The sequence below is a fragment of the Pongo pygmaeus genome, chromosome 5, assembly GCF_028885625.2.
Source record: "Pongo pygmaeus isolate AG05252 chromosome 5, NHGRI_mPonPyg2-v2.0_pri, whole genome shotgun sequence".
Lineage (NCBI taxonomy): Eukaryota > Metazoa > Chordata > Mammalia > Primates > Hominidae > Pongo > Pongo pygmaeus.
The window spans coordinates 170,302,040-170,317,964 of record NC_072378.2 but is presented as its reverse complement, the minus strand read 5'-3'; the positions used below and the strand labels follow the sequence as shown (position 1 = coordinate 170,317,964).

The 15,925-nt window shown below is 42.0% G+C and overlaps 1 protein-coding gene across 32 annotated transcripts in view; it reads left to right on the top strand.

The window, feature by feature from the left end:
- Window positions 1–15,925, top strand: part of WDR27 (WD repeat domain 27) — a 253,105-nt gene that overhangs the window by 112,603 nt on the left and 124,577 nt on the right. For 29 of the 32 annotated variants that reach the window (XR_010126827.1, XR_010126828.1, XM_063666899.1 and 26 more), the window contains one exon: window positions 10,079–10,177. Coding sequence is in view for 30 of the 32 variants with exons in the window: in XM_063666899.1 (XP_063522969.1) it covers window positions 10,079–10,177 (99 nt within the window). In the remaining 2 variants the exon portion in view is untranslated. Of the gene's footprint in view, window positions 1–10,078; window positions 10,380–10,451; window positions 12,264–15,925 lie in introns of those variants that run through there. The other 3 variants (XM_063666898.1, XM_063666895.1, XM_063666891.1) reach the window with 2 other exon arrangements.

Sequence of the window (15,925 nt, the reverse complement as noted above, 5' to 3'; positions counted from 1 at the left end):
GAACATAGAATTAGTGCATTAACAATAATTTATCACTTCCAAGTGGGGTTTATGCGTGGAATGCAAGGATGATTCACTATCAATAAATCCACTAATAATTCCCTCATAATATTAACTGATATAAAAAGAGGACTCTTATAACCATGTTCCTGGATGCTTCAATAAAATTCTGGATTCATTTCTGCTAAAACATCCGGTAAAAGAGGAATCCATGAATGCCTCTTTCAAATGATAAAATGCTTATCTCAGCCCAAAAGCTGACATCTTACTGAGAAAACTTTAGAGGTATTCTATGGTTGGGAACAGAGCCAGAATGTTCATTAATTCCATGACTATTTTACAGGGTATTGGAGGTATTTCTCTATGAAATTAGACAAGACAACAGATATTACCAGTGAAAAGAACAGCTAAAATTATTCATAGGTGACAAGATTGCATATCTGGAAAATCCAAGATAATTAGTGACCAATATGAACAATAAAATAATTAAGTGAAAGATTAGTAGTAGTAGTTAAACTAATATATGGAATTCAATGGTCTTTATAGATATAAAAAATAACCTCTGAAAAGTTACAGTGGAAGAGGAGAACTCACTGAGAATAGCCTCAAAAAGGATAACCATTCCGGTATTAACAAGATTTCTGCATTAAGAACATTTTTTTCCCCGGAAGTGTAGACTTGGACAAACGCAAAATCGTAATTTGTTCTTGGATAGGAAGATTTAGTTTCCTAAAGAAGGCAGTTCTCTGTAGGTAATTTGTAAATTTAACACTGCCCCAACAACAACAACAACAAAATGCCAGTAGGTTTTTCTGTAGCTGTACTGTTTGACTGAAAGTTACTTGGGAGAATAAAGAAGTAACAATGGTCAAAATATCCCCGGAAAAAAGAACATGATGATGAGGAGAACTTGCCCTGTCAGCCATTAACCTATGTTGGAAAGCCCTTCGAATTAAAACCATGTGCAACTGGTGCACGAATACCAGTATTTCTTAGCTCCCGCCACGGAAGGTGCTTGGAAGCAGTGACGTTCCAGCCATCACCCTTAGTACCCTCTTTGCAACCTCTAAATGTCGTTCCCCACTAATAGAAGCCAGAACTCCCTGGGTGGAGAGCTGGTTCCAGGTCTGTGGCAGAAGACTTACAAGATGAGCCAGGGACATCTTGTGCCAAAGAGAAAAGAAATCAAAGGGTAATGGAGTCATATAACAAGGCCACAGGCAACAGCCAATTCCCAAGGCCTTAAAGCTACTGCTGCCTTAGGCATGCACTACTGTCTGCTGGTTAGACCAGCGGGCAGCACCACACCTGTGCCGTATTCTGTTGGCCAGCGGAGGGCTAGCTGAGCATCCAAAGAGTAATGACTGTGATTGACTTCAACATTGTATATCTAAACCCTCATCATTTTTGATAATGCTCCCCCCAAAAAGCTATAGCTGAAAACAAAAACATAAAACAAAATGTCATTGGTCCCCATTTGGAGGTAACTAGGGCACCTGTCCCTTACTCAGAAGTGTGCCTTATAAAGGAAAATAACTAAACATTTGTCTGCCTTTCCTGTTCGCACTATATTTTAAGTAAACCAAATACGCTACTTGGTAAGGGAAAGTTATTTCTTAGAGAATTGCAGACAAGTGGAATGGATGAATGGCAGAATTAGAAAATCACCCTCTTCAATCTTAGATGCAGTAATTGACTTAGGCAAATGTCATCAGTAGATGAAATTATCAGATGAAGATCATGGCCCAAAGGAAGCTTGAATAATAGACATTTCGCTTAAGAACACATACAAATGGCCAATGGGTACAGGAAAAAAGGGCTCACATCACCAATCATCAGGGAAATGCAAGTCAAAACCATAATGAGACACCACGTCACACCTGTTAGAATATCAGAAAGACAAGTGATGATGAGGATGTGGAGAAAGGGGAGCTCCCGCACGGTCGGTGGGAATGCAAAATGAGGCAGCCACTGGGGAAAATGTGTGTTGTTTCCTCAAAAAGCAAAAAGTAGAATCCACATGATCCAGCAATCTAACTCCTGGGTATTTGTCCAAAAGAATTGAAATCAGTATATGGAAGAGATCCCCGCGCTTACATGGCCACTGCAGCACTCTTCACAATATCCACAGTGTGGAAGCACCGTAAGTGTCCGTCACAGAGGAATGAATAAGGAAAATGCAGCGTAGACGTGGAATGACATATTATCCCAAGGCCTTAAAAAGTTACTGCTGCCTTAGGTATTTACCACTGTCCACTGGTTAGACCAGTGGGTGGTACCACACCAGTGCCCAGTTCTGCTATGTCTTTGCAAGAGGCAGTGTCAGAGAAAAGGGTGGGGTTTATTACTGTGTGTGCCATATTTATTTTGCCAGACCTTGATGGAGGTTGACAAGAGTTGGAGATTGTGCGTCAGCCTTGCAGCCTGATGAGATGGTGCCATTCGCCTCCAGTGGCTTGTGTGGCGGGCGGCCAGGTGGCCCTGGGTGACACCATCAGGAATTCTCTAACAGAGTCTCTGCCTCTTGCTGTAAGGAGGCAAGGCTTCTGTCTTAGTGTGACTTTGTTTTAAATCTTGAACGTTTTGGTCTTCTGAGAATAGTTTACTTTTTTGTAAACTAAAAATTCAGTATCTGAAGAAATGTGCAGAATACTCAGAAAATGTCATTTCTGGAATTATTTTCAAAAGCAAAATAAGTGAGCATAATATGATAGTTGATTCCCCTGTGGAAAATATCACTACCATTGTCAAGTTTCAGGAGTGCAACACTCACTTCTGTTTGCAATTCTTTGTCCCCTTTCTTCTGTGGGGTTAATTTGGGTAAAGGGAAATGAAGGTCACATGTTAGGAACTCTGTGAAAGGAAAAATGAAAGAAACTTCATCCTCTCAGACGTGGCTCAACAGAATTACAAAATAGTTGTAATGAATCGGTGTAGTCCTGTTTCCAAAACACTTCTCTTCTTCAGTAGTACATTCAGTCCCTTACAATTTTTGTAAAAACATTTTTGAGCAGTCAAGCGTTATTCCAGCACCCACAGATTTATGCCACATCCTCATCTTTTGCCTGAAAAATATTGCTTCCCTTTTTCTTGCTTCTTCTCTCAGGACTTCTTGATGTGGTTCTGGCATAAGATTTACCTGCATAGGTTTTATTTCCAACTCTGTTTATTTTCTGAGTATGTCTTAGCCACAGCTCGTTTCTCTGTGGTGGGTGAAGTGCTTCATGACTCTAGTGAGTACCTCTAATTAAAATGTTTCTTTCACACATGGATTGTGGTTACATTGAATCATTTGCAGAGCTGTTCATTACCATCGCTCTGTGTCATACAAGAGGCTTATTGTCCTTCTGTATTTATTGACACTGTGTAGGATCACAGCATAAGAAACCTGTGTATCTACTAAAATATTGGTATTTGGGCTTCCAATTGCTGTGTCACATATAAAGTTGTCATGATCAGAAAATTCATGTACCCCAGGAATCCCCTGGACCAAAAGATGTTTCATTTAATTCCATTCTCACTGAGGAAACAAAAGACCTTTCCTGGATACGTTTTACCTCGCCTCCTGCCACTATATTATGTCATTCTATGTGTGTTTTGAGGTTTCATGCAAATGGGAGCCAGCTGATCTCAGGAAGCGCTTTTCAAGAGGTGAGTGGCCTTGGAAGGCTGCCTGCCCTCAGCCTGGCTTCCTTGTCTATAGAATTGGGACAATAAGAGTGTTTTCTTCATAGTGCTGTCGAGAGGGTTACACGAGAAAATTTATGTAAAATTCTTATCAGTGCCTGGCAAAAGTCAGTGTCCAGAAAGTACTTGCTGCTGTTAACCTCTGTATTTTATCATTGGAAATAATGGATGGAAAAGAGATTCAGTCATTATAATTTCCCTTATCCATTTAATCTAAACAGCAGGCAGACAGGAGTTCTGAAGAGTGGATCCTCAGAAACTGTTTGATATTAAATCGGTCCTAAATTAAAAATAGCAAAATAAGCAAAGATGGTTTTGGAAACACCTGTGAGATTAGAGGGAATTTGAGGATGCCCTGAACCCTGTGTGAATGGGAGCTGTCTTTGGCAGCCTGGTGAAATAAACAGGAAAACCTTAGTCAGAAAAATCAGTTTGGAATCTCAGCACTGAGGCTCCGTGGCTGTCCTGGTAAAGTGCTCTCTACCTGTCATGGTTTCCTCAATAAAAAATGGAGATTTCAATAAAATATGGATGTACCTTGGTCCATTATTGTAAATGGTTTATGTAACAGTTGTGTTTTGTAAATAGTGACACACTGTGTAAATGTTAGGGTTACTCTCACCCAGTGGGTCCCAAAGTGGGGTGCCCTGGACCAGCAGCATCAGCCTGACCTGGGAACCTGTTAGGAGTGCACATTCCCAGGCCCCACGCCACCCCTTACGGCAGCAACTGCACAGGAATACTTTTCAAATAAAGATGTGCTTGTGGCAGAAGAAAATAAAATGTAGACATTTTATTTCTCCATTTTCCTTCAAAATTCAGCTGACCCTTGAACAACATGGGTTTGAAATGCATGGGTCCACTTATACATGATTTTTTTTCAACAAATATATTAACATTTTTGGAGATTTTCAGCAACTTGAAAAAACTCACAGATGAACCACATAGCCCTATAAGTATAAGAAAATTAAAAACATATGTCATGAATGCATAAAATATATGTAGATACTAGTCTATTTTATCCTTGACTGTCATAAAATATACACACATCTTTTTAACAAGTTAAAATTTATTAGAATGTATGCACATTCTCAGTCAAGAGAAATATAAACAAATGCAGAAATGCTGTATGAAATCACTTCGTAAACTCGACTGTAGTCCATCCAGCACTACTGTCCTCATTTAATCACCCCTGCTGTTGCTGTTGTGGTGAGCTCAGGAGTTACAAGTATCCCTTAAAATGCTGTGTGATGCTCATCACCTCTGTGTGAGCTGTTTGTCTCTCCAGTAAATTGTGTGTTGCAGTAAAAGATGGTCTCTTATAGCTCTCATGTATTTTTCATTGTGTTTAATGCAATACTGTAAACCTTGAATTACACCATGGGGCCCATAGGAGGTGCCCCTAGAGATGCTGAACCTTCTCCCAAGAAGCAGGGAAAGCAAAGCCACGACTTTACAGAAAAAGCTGAATTGCTTGGTATGTACCATAGACTGGCAGTCGGCTGCCATTTAAGGATAAATGAATCCAGTGTGAGAAATAGTGTAAAAAAAGAAAAGGAAACTCATGGAGACATGGCTGCAGCTACGCCAGCAGGCACGAAAACCTTGCACATTTTGTTAAGTCCTTTTTAATCTCATATTGCAAATGCAGCTTTTATGTGGGTACAGGATTGTTATGAGAAAGGCATACTATAGACTCTAATATGATTCAAGAAAAAGTGAAGTCATTATCTGACAAAGCAAAGGGAAGGCGAAGGATGGCTTGATAATTTTAGAAAGAGGTTTGGTTTAAAAAGTTCAAGATAACAGGAGAAGCAGCTTCTGCTGACCAAGAGGCAGCAGCTGAGTTCCCAGACATCAAGGAAATCATTGAGGGCCAGGCGCAGTGGCTCATGCCTGTAATCCCAGCACTTTGGGACGCCAAGGCGGGTGGATCACCTGAGGTCAGGAGTTCGAGACCAGCCTGGCTAACATGGTGAAACCCTGTCGCTATTAAAAATACAAAAATTAGCTGGGTGCGGTGCTGGGCACCTGTAATCCCAACTGCTTGAGAGACTGAGGCAGGAGAATCGCTTGAGCCCGGGAGGTGGAGGTTGTAGTGAGCTGAGATTGCACCATTGCACTCCAGCCTGGGTGACAGAGCGAGATGCTGTCTTAAAAAAAAAAAAAAAAGAAAATCCTTGAGGAGAAAGGCTATCTGCCTGAACAGGTTTTTAGTGCAGATGTAAGTGCCCAATTCTTAGGGAAAAACATGCCACAAAGGACATTGATTGGTAAGGAAGAGAAGGAACACCAGACTTAAGGCAGGAAGGGATAGGTCAACTCTACTGGTTTGTGCAAATGCAGCTGAGCTTGTGATCAGGGCTGTCCTTATCCATAAAACTGAGCCTTGGAGGGAAAAAAACACCACCTGCCAATCTTTTCATTGTTCACCAAGAAAGCAGGACAGTGAGAACCTTTTCCTGGATTGGTTCCATTGATACTATGTCCCTGAAGTCAGGAAGCGACTGCCTTTTTTTTTGAGACAGAGTTTAGCTGTGTTGCCAGGCTGGAGTGCAGTGGTGCAATCTCAGCCCACTGCAACAACTGCCTCCTGGGTTCAAGCGATTCTCCTGCCTCAGCCTCCCAAGTAGCTGTGATTACAGGCACGTGCCACCACGCACAGCTAATTTTTGAATTTTTAGTAGAGACGGGGTTTCACCATGTTGGCAAGGATGGCCTCGATCTCCTGACCTCATGATCCGCCCACCTTGGCCTCCCAAAGTGCTAGGATTACAGGCGTGAGCCACTGCGCCTGGCCATGACTGCCTTTTAAAATTCTTTTGATATTGGACAATGCCCCTGGCCACCTAGAACCCAGTGAGTTTAACATCAAAGGTGTCAAAGTGGTCTTGCCCCCAAACGTCTGTAATCCAGTCTCTAGATCAGAGGGTCATTACACATGGAACCCTATGGAAAGGGTTGTCAATGCTATAGAAGAGAACTTTGATAGAACATCATGAAAATCTGTAAAGATTACACCATTGAAGAGGCCATTACTGTTATAGGAAAAGCCATGCGGGCCATCAATCCTGAAACAATTCCCACTGGAGAGAACTGTCCAGAGTTGTGCATGACCTCACGGGATTTATGACAGGGCCAATCAAGGAAATCATGAGAGAGATCGTGGATATGGCAAAAAAGGTTCAAGCTATGGATCTTGGAGAAATTCAAGAGCTAACAGACACCACACCAGAGGAGTGCTTCAAACCAATGCCGGACAGTGAGGAAGAAGACATGGAAGAAGCAGTGCCAGGAAACAAATTGACATTAAACAATCTGGAAGAAGGGTTCTGATGACTCAATGCTTTTGACGTCTTTCACGACATGGATCCTTCTATGATATAGGCACTGAAATGAAAGCAAACAGTAGGAGAAGGATTGGTACCATATGGAAAAATGTTTAGAGAAATGAAAAAGCAAAAATGTCAGGCAGAAATTACGATGTATTTCTGTAAAGTTACACCGAGTGAGCCTGCCTCTGCTGCCTCCCCTTCCACCTCCTCCACCTCTTCTGCCTCAGCCACCGCTGAGATGGCAAAACCAACCCCTGCTACTCCTCCTCCCCAGCCCACTCAACATGAAGCCAATGAGGATGAAGACCTCTATGATGCCACTCAGTGAATGGTGAATATATTTTCTCTTCCTTATAATTTTTTAAATATCATTTTCTTTTCTTTAGCTTACTGTATTGTAAGAATAAAGTATGAATACATATAGCATATAAAATATATGGTAATTGATTGTTTATGTTATTGGTAAGGCTTCTGGTCAACAGTAGGTTATGACTAAAGTTTCTGGAGAGTCAAAAGCTTCATGTGGATTTTTGACTGCATGGAGGGCCGGCACCCCTAGCCACCATGTTGCTCAAGGGTCAACTGTATATCAGACATTTATTTGTAGGCTTTACTTCAAAACCTGCTTAGTCATTGACAGAATCATTGAGAAGGCCTACATCTGAAGGACTCATTCTTACATTAAAATAGTTCTCTTTGGGTGATTATTTTATTTGCTGAGCAGAAGCTCTTTAGTTTGATGCAGTCCCATTTATTTACTTTTGTTTTGTAGCCTGAGCTTTTGTTCTGATGTTCAAAATATTATTGCCAAGGTCAATATTGAGGTGGTTTTCCACTATGTTCTCTTCTAGGAGTTTTATGATTTTAGGTCTTTCATCCATTTTGAGTTGATTTTTACGTATGGTAAAATAGAAGTCCAATTTCATTCTTTTGTGTGTAGAAATCCAGTTTTCCTAACACCATTTATTAAAGAGATTATCCTTTCCTCATTGTGTCTTCTTGATGGCCTTATTGAAAATTAGTTGTCCATATACATTTAAATTTATTTCTGAGCTTTATACTCTGTCTAATTCGTCTGTGTTTTTGTTTTTTGGCAGTACCACATTGTTTTAGTTACTATAGCTTTGTAATATAATCTTAAATCAAGTGTGATGCCTCCAACTTTATTTGTCTTAAATGAAAAAGCAACCTATGGACTGGGAAAAATTATTTGCAAACCACATACCTGATAAGGGTTTAATATCCAAAATTTATAAAGAACTCTTGCAACTCAATAGCAGAAAAACAAATGACCTGATTAAAAAATGAGTAAAGGACCTGGATAGACATTTCTCCAAAGACAACATAAAAATGGCCAGAAAGCTATATGAAATGGTGCTCCACATCACTAATCATAAGGGAAATGTGAATTGAAACCACTGAGCTAACACCTCATACCTGTAAGGATGGCTATTATCAAAAAGACAAGAGATAGCAAATGTTGGTGAGGGTGTGAAACAAGGGAACCCTGTGCACTGTTGGTGGGAATGTAGGTTGGTGCAGCCATCTGGAAAACAGTATAGAGAACAGTGAAAGTAGAACTATAATATGACCCAGCAGTCCTCCTTCTGGTATATGCTCAAAGGAGAGGTAATCAACACCACATAAAGTCACTGCCCTCCCATGTTCATTAGCATTAGTCACAACAGCCAAGCTGTAGAAACAACCTAAAAGCTCATTGATGAACAAATTAATAAAAAATATGATATAGGAGTGTGTGTGCATATGTCTGTACACACATGTACACACAATGGTATAGCCTGCCATTTGCCACAGTGTGGATGGACCTGGAGGACATTATGTTAAGTGAAATAAACCAGACACAAAAAGAAAAAGACTGCAGGATCTCACTTCTGTGTGAAATCCGTATCTTAACAAGAGCTCAAAGACACCAAGATAGATGATGGAAGTGTGGTTAACAGGGTAGACATAGGCGGGGAGGGGGAGGAAATGGGGAGATGTGGGTCAAAGGATATGAAACAGCAGCTGCTAGGATGGAGAAGTCCAGGTATCTAATGTGCAACATGAGTGCTCAAGTTAATAAAACCATGGTGTATTAGGGATTTTCCTGAACTGCATAGATTTTAGCTGTTCTTATCACAAATACAAGTAGCGATGTGAGATGATAGATATGAGAGTCCACCTCTCCACAGTAACCAGTAATATTATCTTCATATCTGTAGGTATGGATCCCATAAAATAATGTTGCAAACTTCAAATATACACAATACACTTAATTTTTAAAAAATAGTAGGTTTTTGTGGGAAAAGGAATTGCCTTTGACACCTTCGTCCTGCTGCAATGTGACATTGCTCTTTATTACTAGTAGGCTTTCAGAAAATATTTGTTGATACACTTTCAGTTACTTAATGATTATCTCATCTCTCAATTCCATCAGAATGGTATCTGATAACAGATTTTGTCTCTAAAATAACTATTTGATGGCAATTCTGGATATATATCCAGAATTTTATGTGTGTGTGTGTGTGTGTGTGTGTATGTATACACAATTAAAGAGGAACTTATTTATCAACAACAGCTATAAAAAATCTAAGTATTTGAATTGCTCAAATTTGCTATGCAAAGCATAGCGTATGTACCTATCTTTCAAGTTTATGGGGGAGGACAATAGAGAATCTTTTTTATTTTTTCATTCAATTTGGAACTTCAAGGTAAGGTTGAATTACAGAATCTATACTCCTTCCTTAAAATTAGTCATCAATCATGAGTATATATTTAAAACTGTTCACAGGGTACTATGGAGGTTTTTGATAGTAAATAGAAAGTATGACATAAGGTCACTAAGATGTTAAAAATCTACAAGAGAGAAGGGGAAAAGATGCCTATTTTATAAAGTTAGTTCCCCAGCTTGGATGATGTTTTGTCAGGCATCTCAGTTGTTGCTGTTGTATTTGATTAACTGCACTAATCTATAGATGTTCCCTCTGCTCTGCGTAGCTTATAGGTGATTCCTGACTCTGAGTTAACATGGCACCCCTGCTCATCTTGTCTTGTAGGCTTACGTGTATGAAATGGGTTCAAGCACGTACTCTCACCGGCTGGCTGGGCACACAGACACCGTCACTGGAGTGGCCTTCAACCCATCGGCGCCCCAGGTACACAGTCTTGCGGAGTGGGTGGGGCGCCTCTGCTGCACACAAGTCTTACATTATATTTTTGTATCTGTATGACTTTATTTTGGTGAAATCTTATAATACTTAAGGTTACATGCCAGTGTTCACTGAGTGCAGGGAGAACTTAGGAAATATATTTTTATTGGAGAGAGAGAGAAATAAACCTTTATTGTGGGGAAATGAATCTGGAAAAGTTTCTTTTATAATGAAGGTGTTTGCCACTCAGCACTCATGCATGTTTGATTGAATGAAACAGGAAAGTATGGGAAGACCCGTGGACAAATACGGTTACATGGGGCACTAACATGAACACCAGTGCCAGGAAGAAAGCAAGCAGCAGAGCAAGTAAAAACAGGATTTTGAAAATTCTTATGGAAAAAAGTCTGCAGCATTTCCAGAAACTTTCTTAATTAGAAGAAAACATGAAAATAACTGTTGCAAATCAATTGTATATAAAAATGAATGGTCTTCTATTAAAATGTAGAGGGAGATTTTTTGCAAAGGATTAAAAATATTAGGTATTGGCCAGGCACAGTGGCTCACACCTGTAATCCCAGCACTTTGGGAGGCCGAGGCAGGTGGATCACCTGAGGTCAGGAGTCCAAGACCAGCCTGGCCAACATGGCGAAACCCTGTCTCTACTAAAAAATACAAAAATGAGCCGGCCATGGTGGTGGGCACCTATAATCCCAGCTGCTTGGGAGGCTGAGGCAGGAGAATTGCTTGAACCTGGGAGGCGGTGGTTGCAGTGAGTCGAGATCGTGCCACTGCACTCCAGCCTGGGCAACAAAACGAGACTCTGTCTCAAAAAAAATAAAAAATAAATATCAGGTATTAGTTATCTCCAGTGTTTGGAAATAATTTCATTTTGTCTCTTTAAGATTGAGACTTTGATTCAGAGAATAGCGTCACTGTGTGACTGTGTGCTCTGGCCTAGCGTGTGTGACCAGGTGGAACGGCACTCCACACGTGTCTTGTGACCCCGCTCTTCTCTGCTATACGACGTATTGCTGTGGTTCAGGGCATGTTGCCGTGCCTGGCACACGTGGTACTACCGCTGTATATTGAATAATATTGAATATTGAAAATGAGTAAGTGCATCTTGTGGTGTCATGGACCAGAGCTTCCATCAGCATCACCGCTGAATTCCATCCTTGGCCCTAATTGATCTTTTCAGTCTGCTCCAGATGGGAATTTGAATTTATGTTTTCCTTCCCTATTATAAACAATACTGCGACGTATGTCTTGATGATGCCTCACTCTTCCCATGATGAGACTGCCATGTACACTGTAAAGGACCTGCTTTTCTTGATAATATTTGTGCCATCACCTATTCCACATTTTTAAAACATATTGTTTTGAGTTGTTGTATTCTTTTATAATCCTTTGAACAGCATTTGGGCAGTGAGATGGAGGACTGGTCAGGAAAGAAAGAAAAATGAAAAGTGCAAAGCTAGACCCAGCAGGTTGGGCGGCGGGGAGAGGTGTCATGATTTATGGGGGGAGTCAGATATTAGCTGTCTTGACACTTCAGTATTTGGCATCAAAATGTCTTTCAGCCTGACTGACAGAATTTTTTTGAATACTTGAAAATTTTCAGTGAGAAAAAGGTTGGGTAGGTCTCTATTGCCCTTGAGATTAATGAATAAAAGAAGCAAATATGGCATAAATATAGTTATAAAAAATAAAGAGGAAAAAGCAACAAGTTGTAGTTGTCATGAACCTTGCTTCCTGACGAAGGGCCGCTAAAGAACAGGCAGCGAGAAGCCAGTTATGTATATGTATACATCATACTGATTCATTAAGGATAATGATATCATATACCGAATTTATATATATATATAAATTCACTAAGTTCCTTATTTTTAAAAATTACCTTATTTTTAAAAATTTGGTTGGTTCCTTATTTTTAAAAATTTCCTTTCTTTACTGATATTAGTGCACTTTCTTCCACATATATCACCTCACTACCATTCCTCTGTTTCCCAGCATTGTAAATCAAACAACTGGAAGTAGTTTTTATTTTCATACATGATATTAAAATAATTACTTATCATGACTACAGTAACTCTTAAAATATGTTTTCTGATCACTTAAATTTTCTCAGGATTGGACAATATTGGTGATTATTGAAGAGACAGTTAACCACATAAAATTGCGTAAAATTAAGATTTGGAAATAACCACAGGCAGGACAAGTTTTTGTTAAAAGTAAACATGATAAAGAAGCACTTGGGATGGTGGGACAGGACACCGAAAATCTTCTCCTTCACAAAGGCAATGAAAACAGTCACAGAAATTGTCAAAACCAGCTTTCTTAGAACTCTGAAAATTAACCAGAGGCTTGCAACAATCCAAAGAGCATGTATGCAAGAAAAATGGCCGAGTCTCAGTAAGACAGCAAGCTTTGAAGCCTATCCTGCATAATTTAATAAGAAAGGAGAGCTTCACTTTAAAATGAATACCCTCGGTTAGCAAATGAAGTTCTTGTGTGAAGCACAGGTAAGCTTGGAGGTAGTATTTATTTAATATGTGATTCCATTTAGCAGTATATGAGGGTGCTGCTGTTTTGAAGGAAAGATTGATAGTACTCTCCTAAGCATGGTTTATTTTGTTTATGATATAAAAACATACACACGAGGAAAACTTGGGAACAAGTGTGGTCAAATATTGGAAGTCTGTGCCACAAACACCAACAGCATTTCCCCTGTCTAACAATTGGATCTGGTAATGAGAGAATGCTGGAGCTGTGAAAATCAGGGAGTGAAATGGTGAGAGCACAGCTCACACTTGGGGGATTGCTACTTTATTGACTATGATCAACTGTTCAGAATTTTACAGGACAGGTCCAGACCTAATGTAGGAAATCCCAGAATTGGGGCTTAGCCCAGCAGGGTTCTTGGCTTTGCTTAGGAAAGAATTCAAGAGTGAGGTGGCAGTGAAAGCAAGTTTTTTAAAGCAAAGTGTGTAGCAGAACGGTAGCTGCACAGACAGAACAGGGCCACTCCACAGGCAGAGTGGCCCAGAGCAGCATGCATTGGTTGCTGGTGAGCATAGTTATACCCACTCTTAATTATATGCTAAATAAGGGGCGGGCTATTCATGAGCTTTCTGGAAAAGGGGTGGGAGTTCCGGAACCATATAAGGTCACTTCTGGGTTGTTTCCACGCATTTGTAAACTGTCATGGTGCCAGTGGGAGTGTCTTATGCAGATGAATTATAATTAGTGCATAATGAGTAATGAGGGCAACCAGAGATGGCTTCAGCACCATCTTGGCCCCAGCTGGTTTGGGCCAGCTCCTGTGCTACATCCTGTTTTGATCAGCAGGGGCATGACCCAGGCTCTGGAAGCAAGCCCTGCTGACCCCTGCCTCAGACCCCCTAATTTCTCATTTCTGATGGGTACTTGGTAATGTTCTCTCTCACTCTCTATAAATTTAACTTAAAACATGTATCTTATGATAAATACATTTTTAGCTCCACAGTCATTACTGCTACTTTGAAGTAGGCTGTTTTGACAAATGGCTTAAGGCTGTCTGTTCTACCTCCACATTACAGCCTCATCAAATGATCAGACCTTTCATCTATGACTTAAGCAAGTTTTTCTTGATAAAATGCAAAGCTGGTCATTGCAGGATGACACCAGGAGTAAGCGGGTTTTGGGAATGGCCAGTTCACTATTGACTGTTGTTAACCTGGTGGAGAAATGTCATAGAAGCACGTCTGGTGCCACTGACACCCAGCCTGTGACAGTCTTTGTAATCAGGAGGAGAAACTCATGGAAATCGGCTCAGCCAGGAGGCAGACTCTGGCTGCTGCCATGTACCTAGGGTGCTGGTGAGAGACCTTACATTAGGAACCTGGAGCGTGGTGACGTCTACGGCAGCTCCCACACTTCTTACTCCTTCATAACACAGGTGTCTATCAGGCTGTAGACATCTTGATCTCCCTGAGTCTCTCAGATACGGAATGGTCATTAATAGCATTTGTCCTGTGTATTTTACAATGTTGCTTGGGAACAAATGATGCCATATAAAATAATAACCAAAGCTACTGTTGAGCGTCCCCCAAGAGCAAGAAGCTGTTTGAGGGTCTTTCCTCATGTTATCGAGTTCTTGTCCGCAGCTTTGTTTGCAGATGTTAGCGCAGCTGTGTCCCAGATGAGTGTGGGGATCCAGACAGATTAGTTTATATGCAGTTCAGAGTTTGCACCAGCATCCCCACGGCTTCCAAGCCCACACACTTACACCCCACTGTGAGCTTCTATGTAGGAAATCTGTTAAGTGCTGCACACAATTGTAATAAGATAAAATACATTGTTCCTGCCATTTGTATTTAAATATTTATTTTAAAGTTCTTTTTGAAATTGGAAAAAAAAAAACCCAATCTAGATAGACTTCCCATTGATCCAAAACCTAGGCCGTGTTTGCAAGTCCTTCCACGCTGAAACAACTTTCTGGCCTCTCACATTCATAAGAGGACTTTCTGGAAGATAAGCCCGTGCCATTGTTTTTATATCCCAAATGGCAGCCCACATGGTCGCTATGGATAAGAAAGTAAACTTTATGCTGACCTCTCACCTAACGCACCGTGTGGGCGCCCTTATTCCAGGACCATGTCACACTTTCACAGTTGGAGAGCGCCTTCCGGCTTGAAATCTCAGAAGGACCCGCTTTTTCCCACTAAGCATGTTCCAGGGTCAGCATTGCGGAGCGATGACACCAACCTCCCAGTAGGAGGATAAAACACACGTTAGAGAAACGCGTTTCCAGAGAAGGGGAATCAATAGGTGAAGATGGATGGGGAGAGAGAGAGAGACAGATGGAATTTTTTTATGTGAATTGGCTCACTCAGTTGCGGAGGCTGAGGAGTCCCAGGATCTGCTGTCTGCAAGCTGGAGCCCAGCAAAGCTAGTGGTTTGTGCCAGCCTGAGTCCAAAGGCCTGAGAATGGGGGAAGAGCTGGGGGGTACTGGTGTAAGTCCCAGCCCAAGGGCAGGAGACCAGTGTCCCAGCGCAAACCGGCAGAAACGCAAATCGTTTAAAAGCTGCTGCGGCGAATGCCTTTGAGGGACGCTTGGACGCTTCCCGTCGCCGCTGTAATGAATCACTCCCATGGGCCGCGGAGGAAAAGGCCGATTTCCCGGACTGCAGGTCCGTGGTTGGGAGGCTGCGGGGCTCACAGGCTAAGCTCCCCGCGCAGGGCCGGTTCTTGGCCTTTTCCGGCTTCCGGAGGCGCCGCCGTCCTGCCTCGGGGCAGTGTTCGTCTCCCATTGCTCACTCCCACCGTCTCCCCGCCCGTCCTCCACGTATGGACCCTTTGTCCTTATCCTGCCCCCTGTGGTTACACCTGGGACATCCAGAACCATCTCCCCGTCTCCAGGCCCCCGACGCAGCCATACCCGCCAAGTCCTCTTTCCCTGTGGGCCAATCTGTGGCCGCCCGTTCGCAGATGCCCGGACCGTGGTGCGGACATCGGGGGGCGCCATTCCTGGCTCGGCGCGGACGCCCCCTCCTCAGCGCGGCCCTGCCCGGACCCCGCCCTCAGCCGCCACCTCCGCGTCCCATTCCCACTTTCTCAGGTGCTGCCCTCGCAGCACCCACCCGGCAGAAAATCACCTGTGGACTGAGCCGGCGAGTTGGTGCGCCTTTCCCCTTGGGCGCAGGGGTCTCGTCTCCCCGTCACCACTGGCATCCCTCTTGTGGCCCACGTAACTCTTTTTTTTTTCTTTT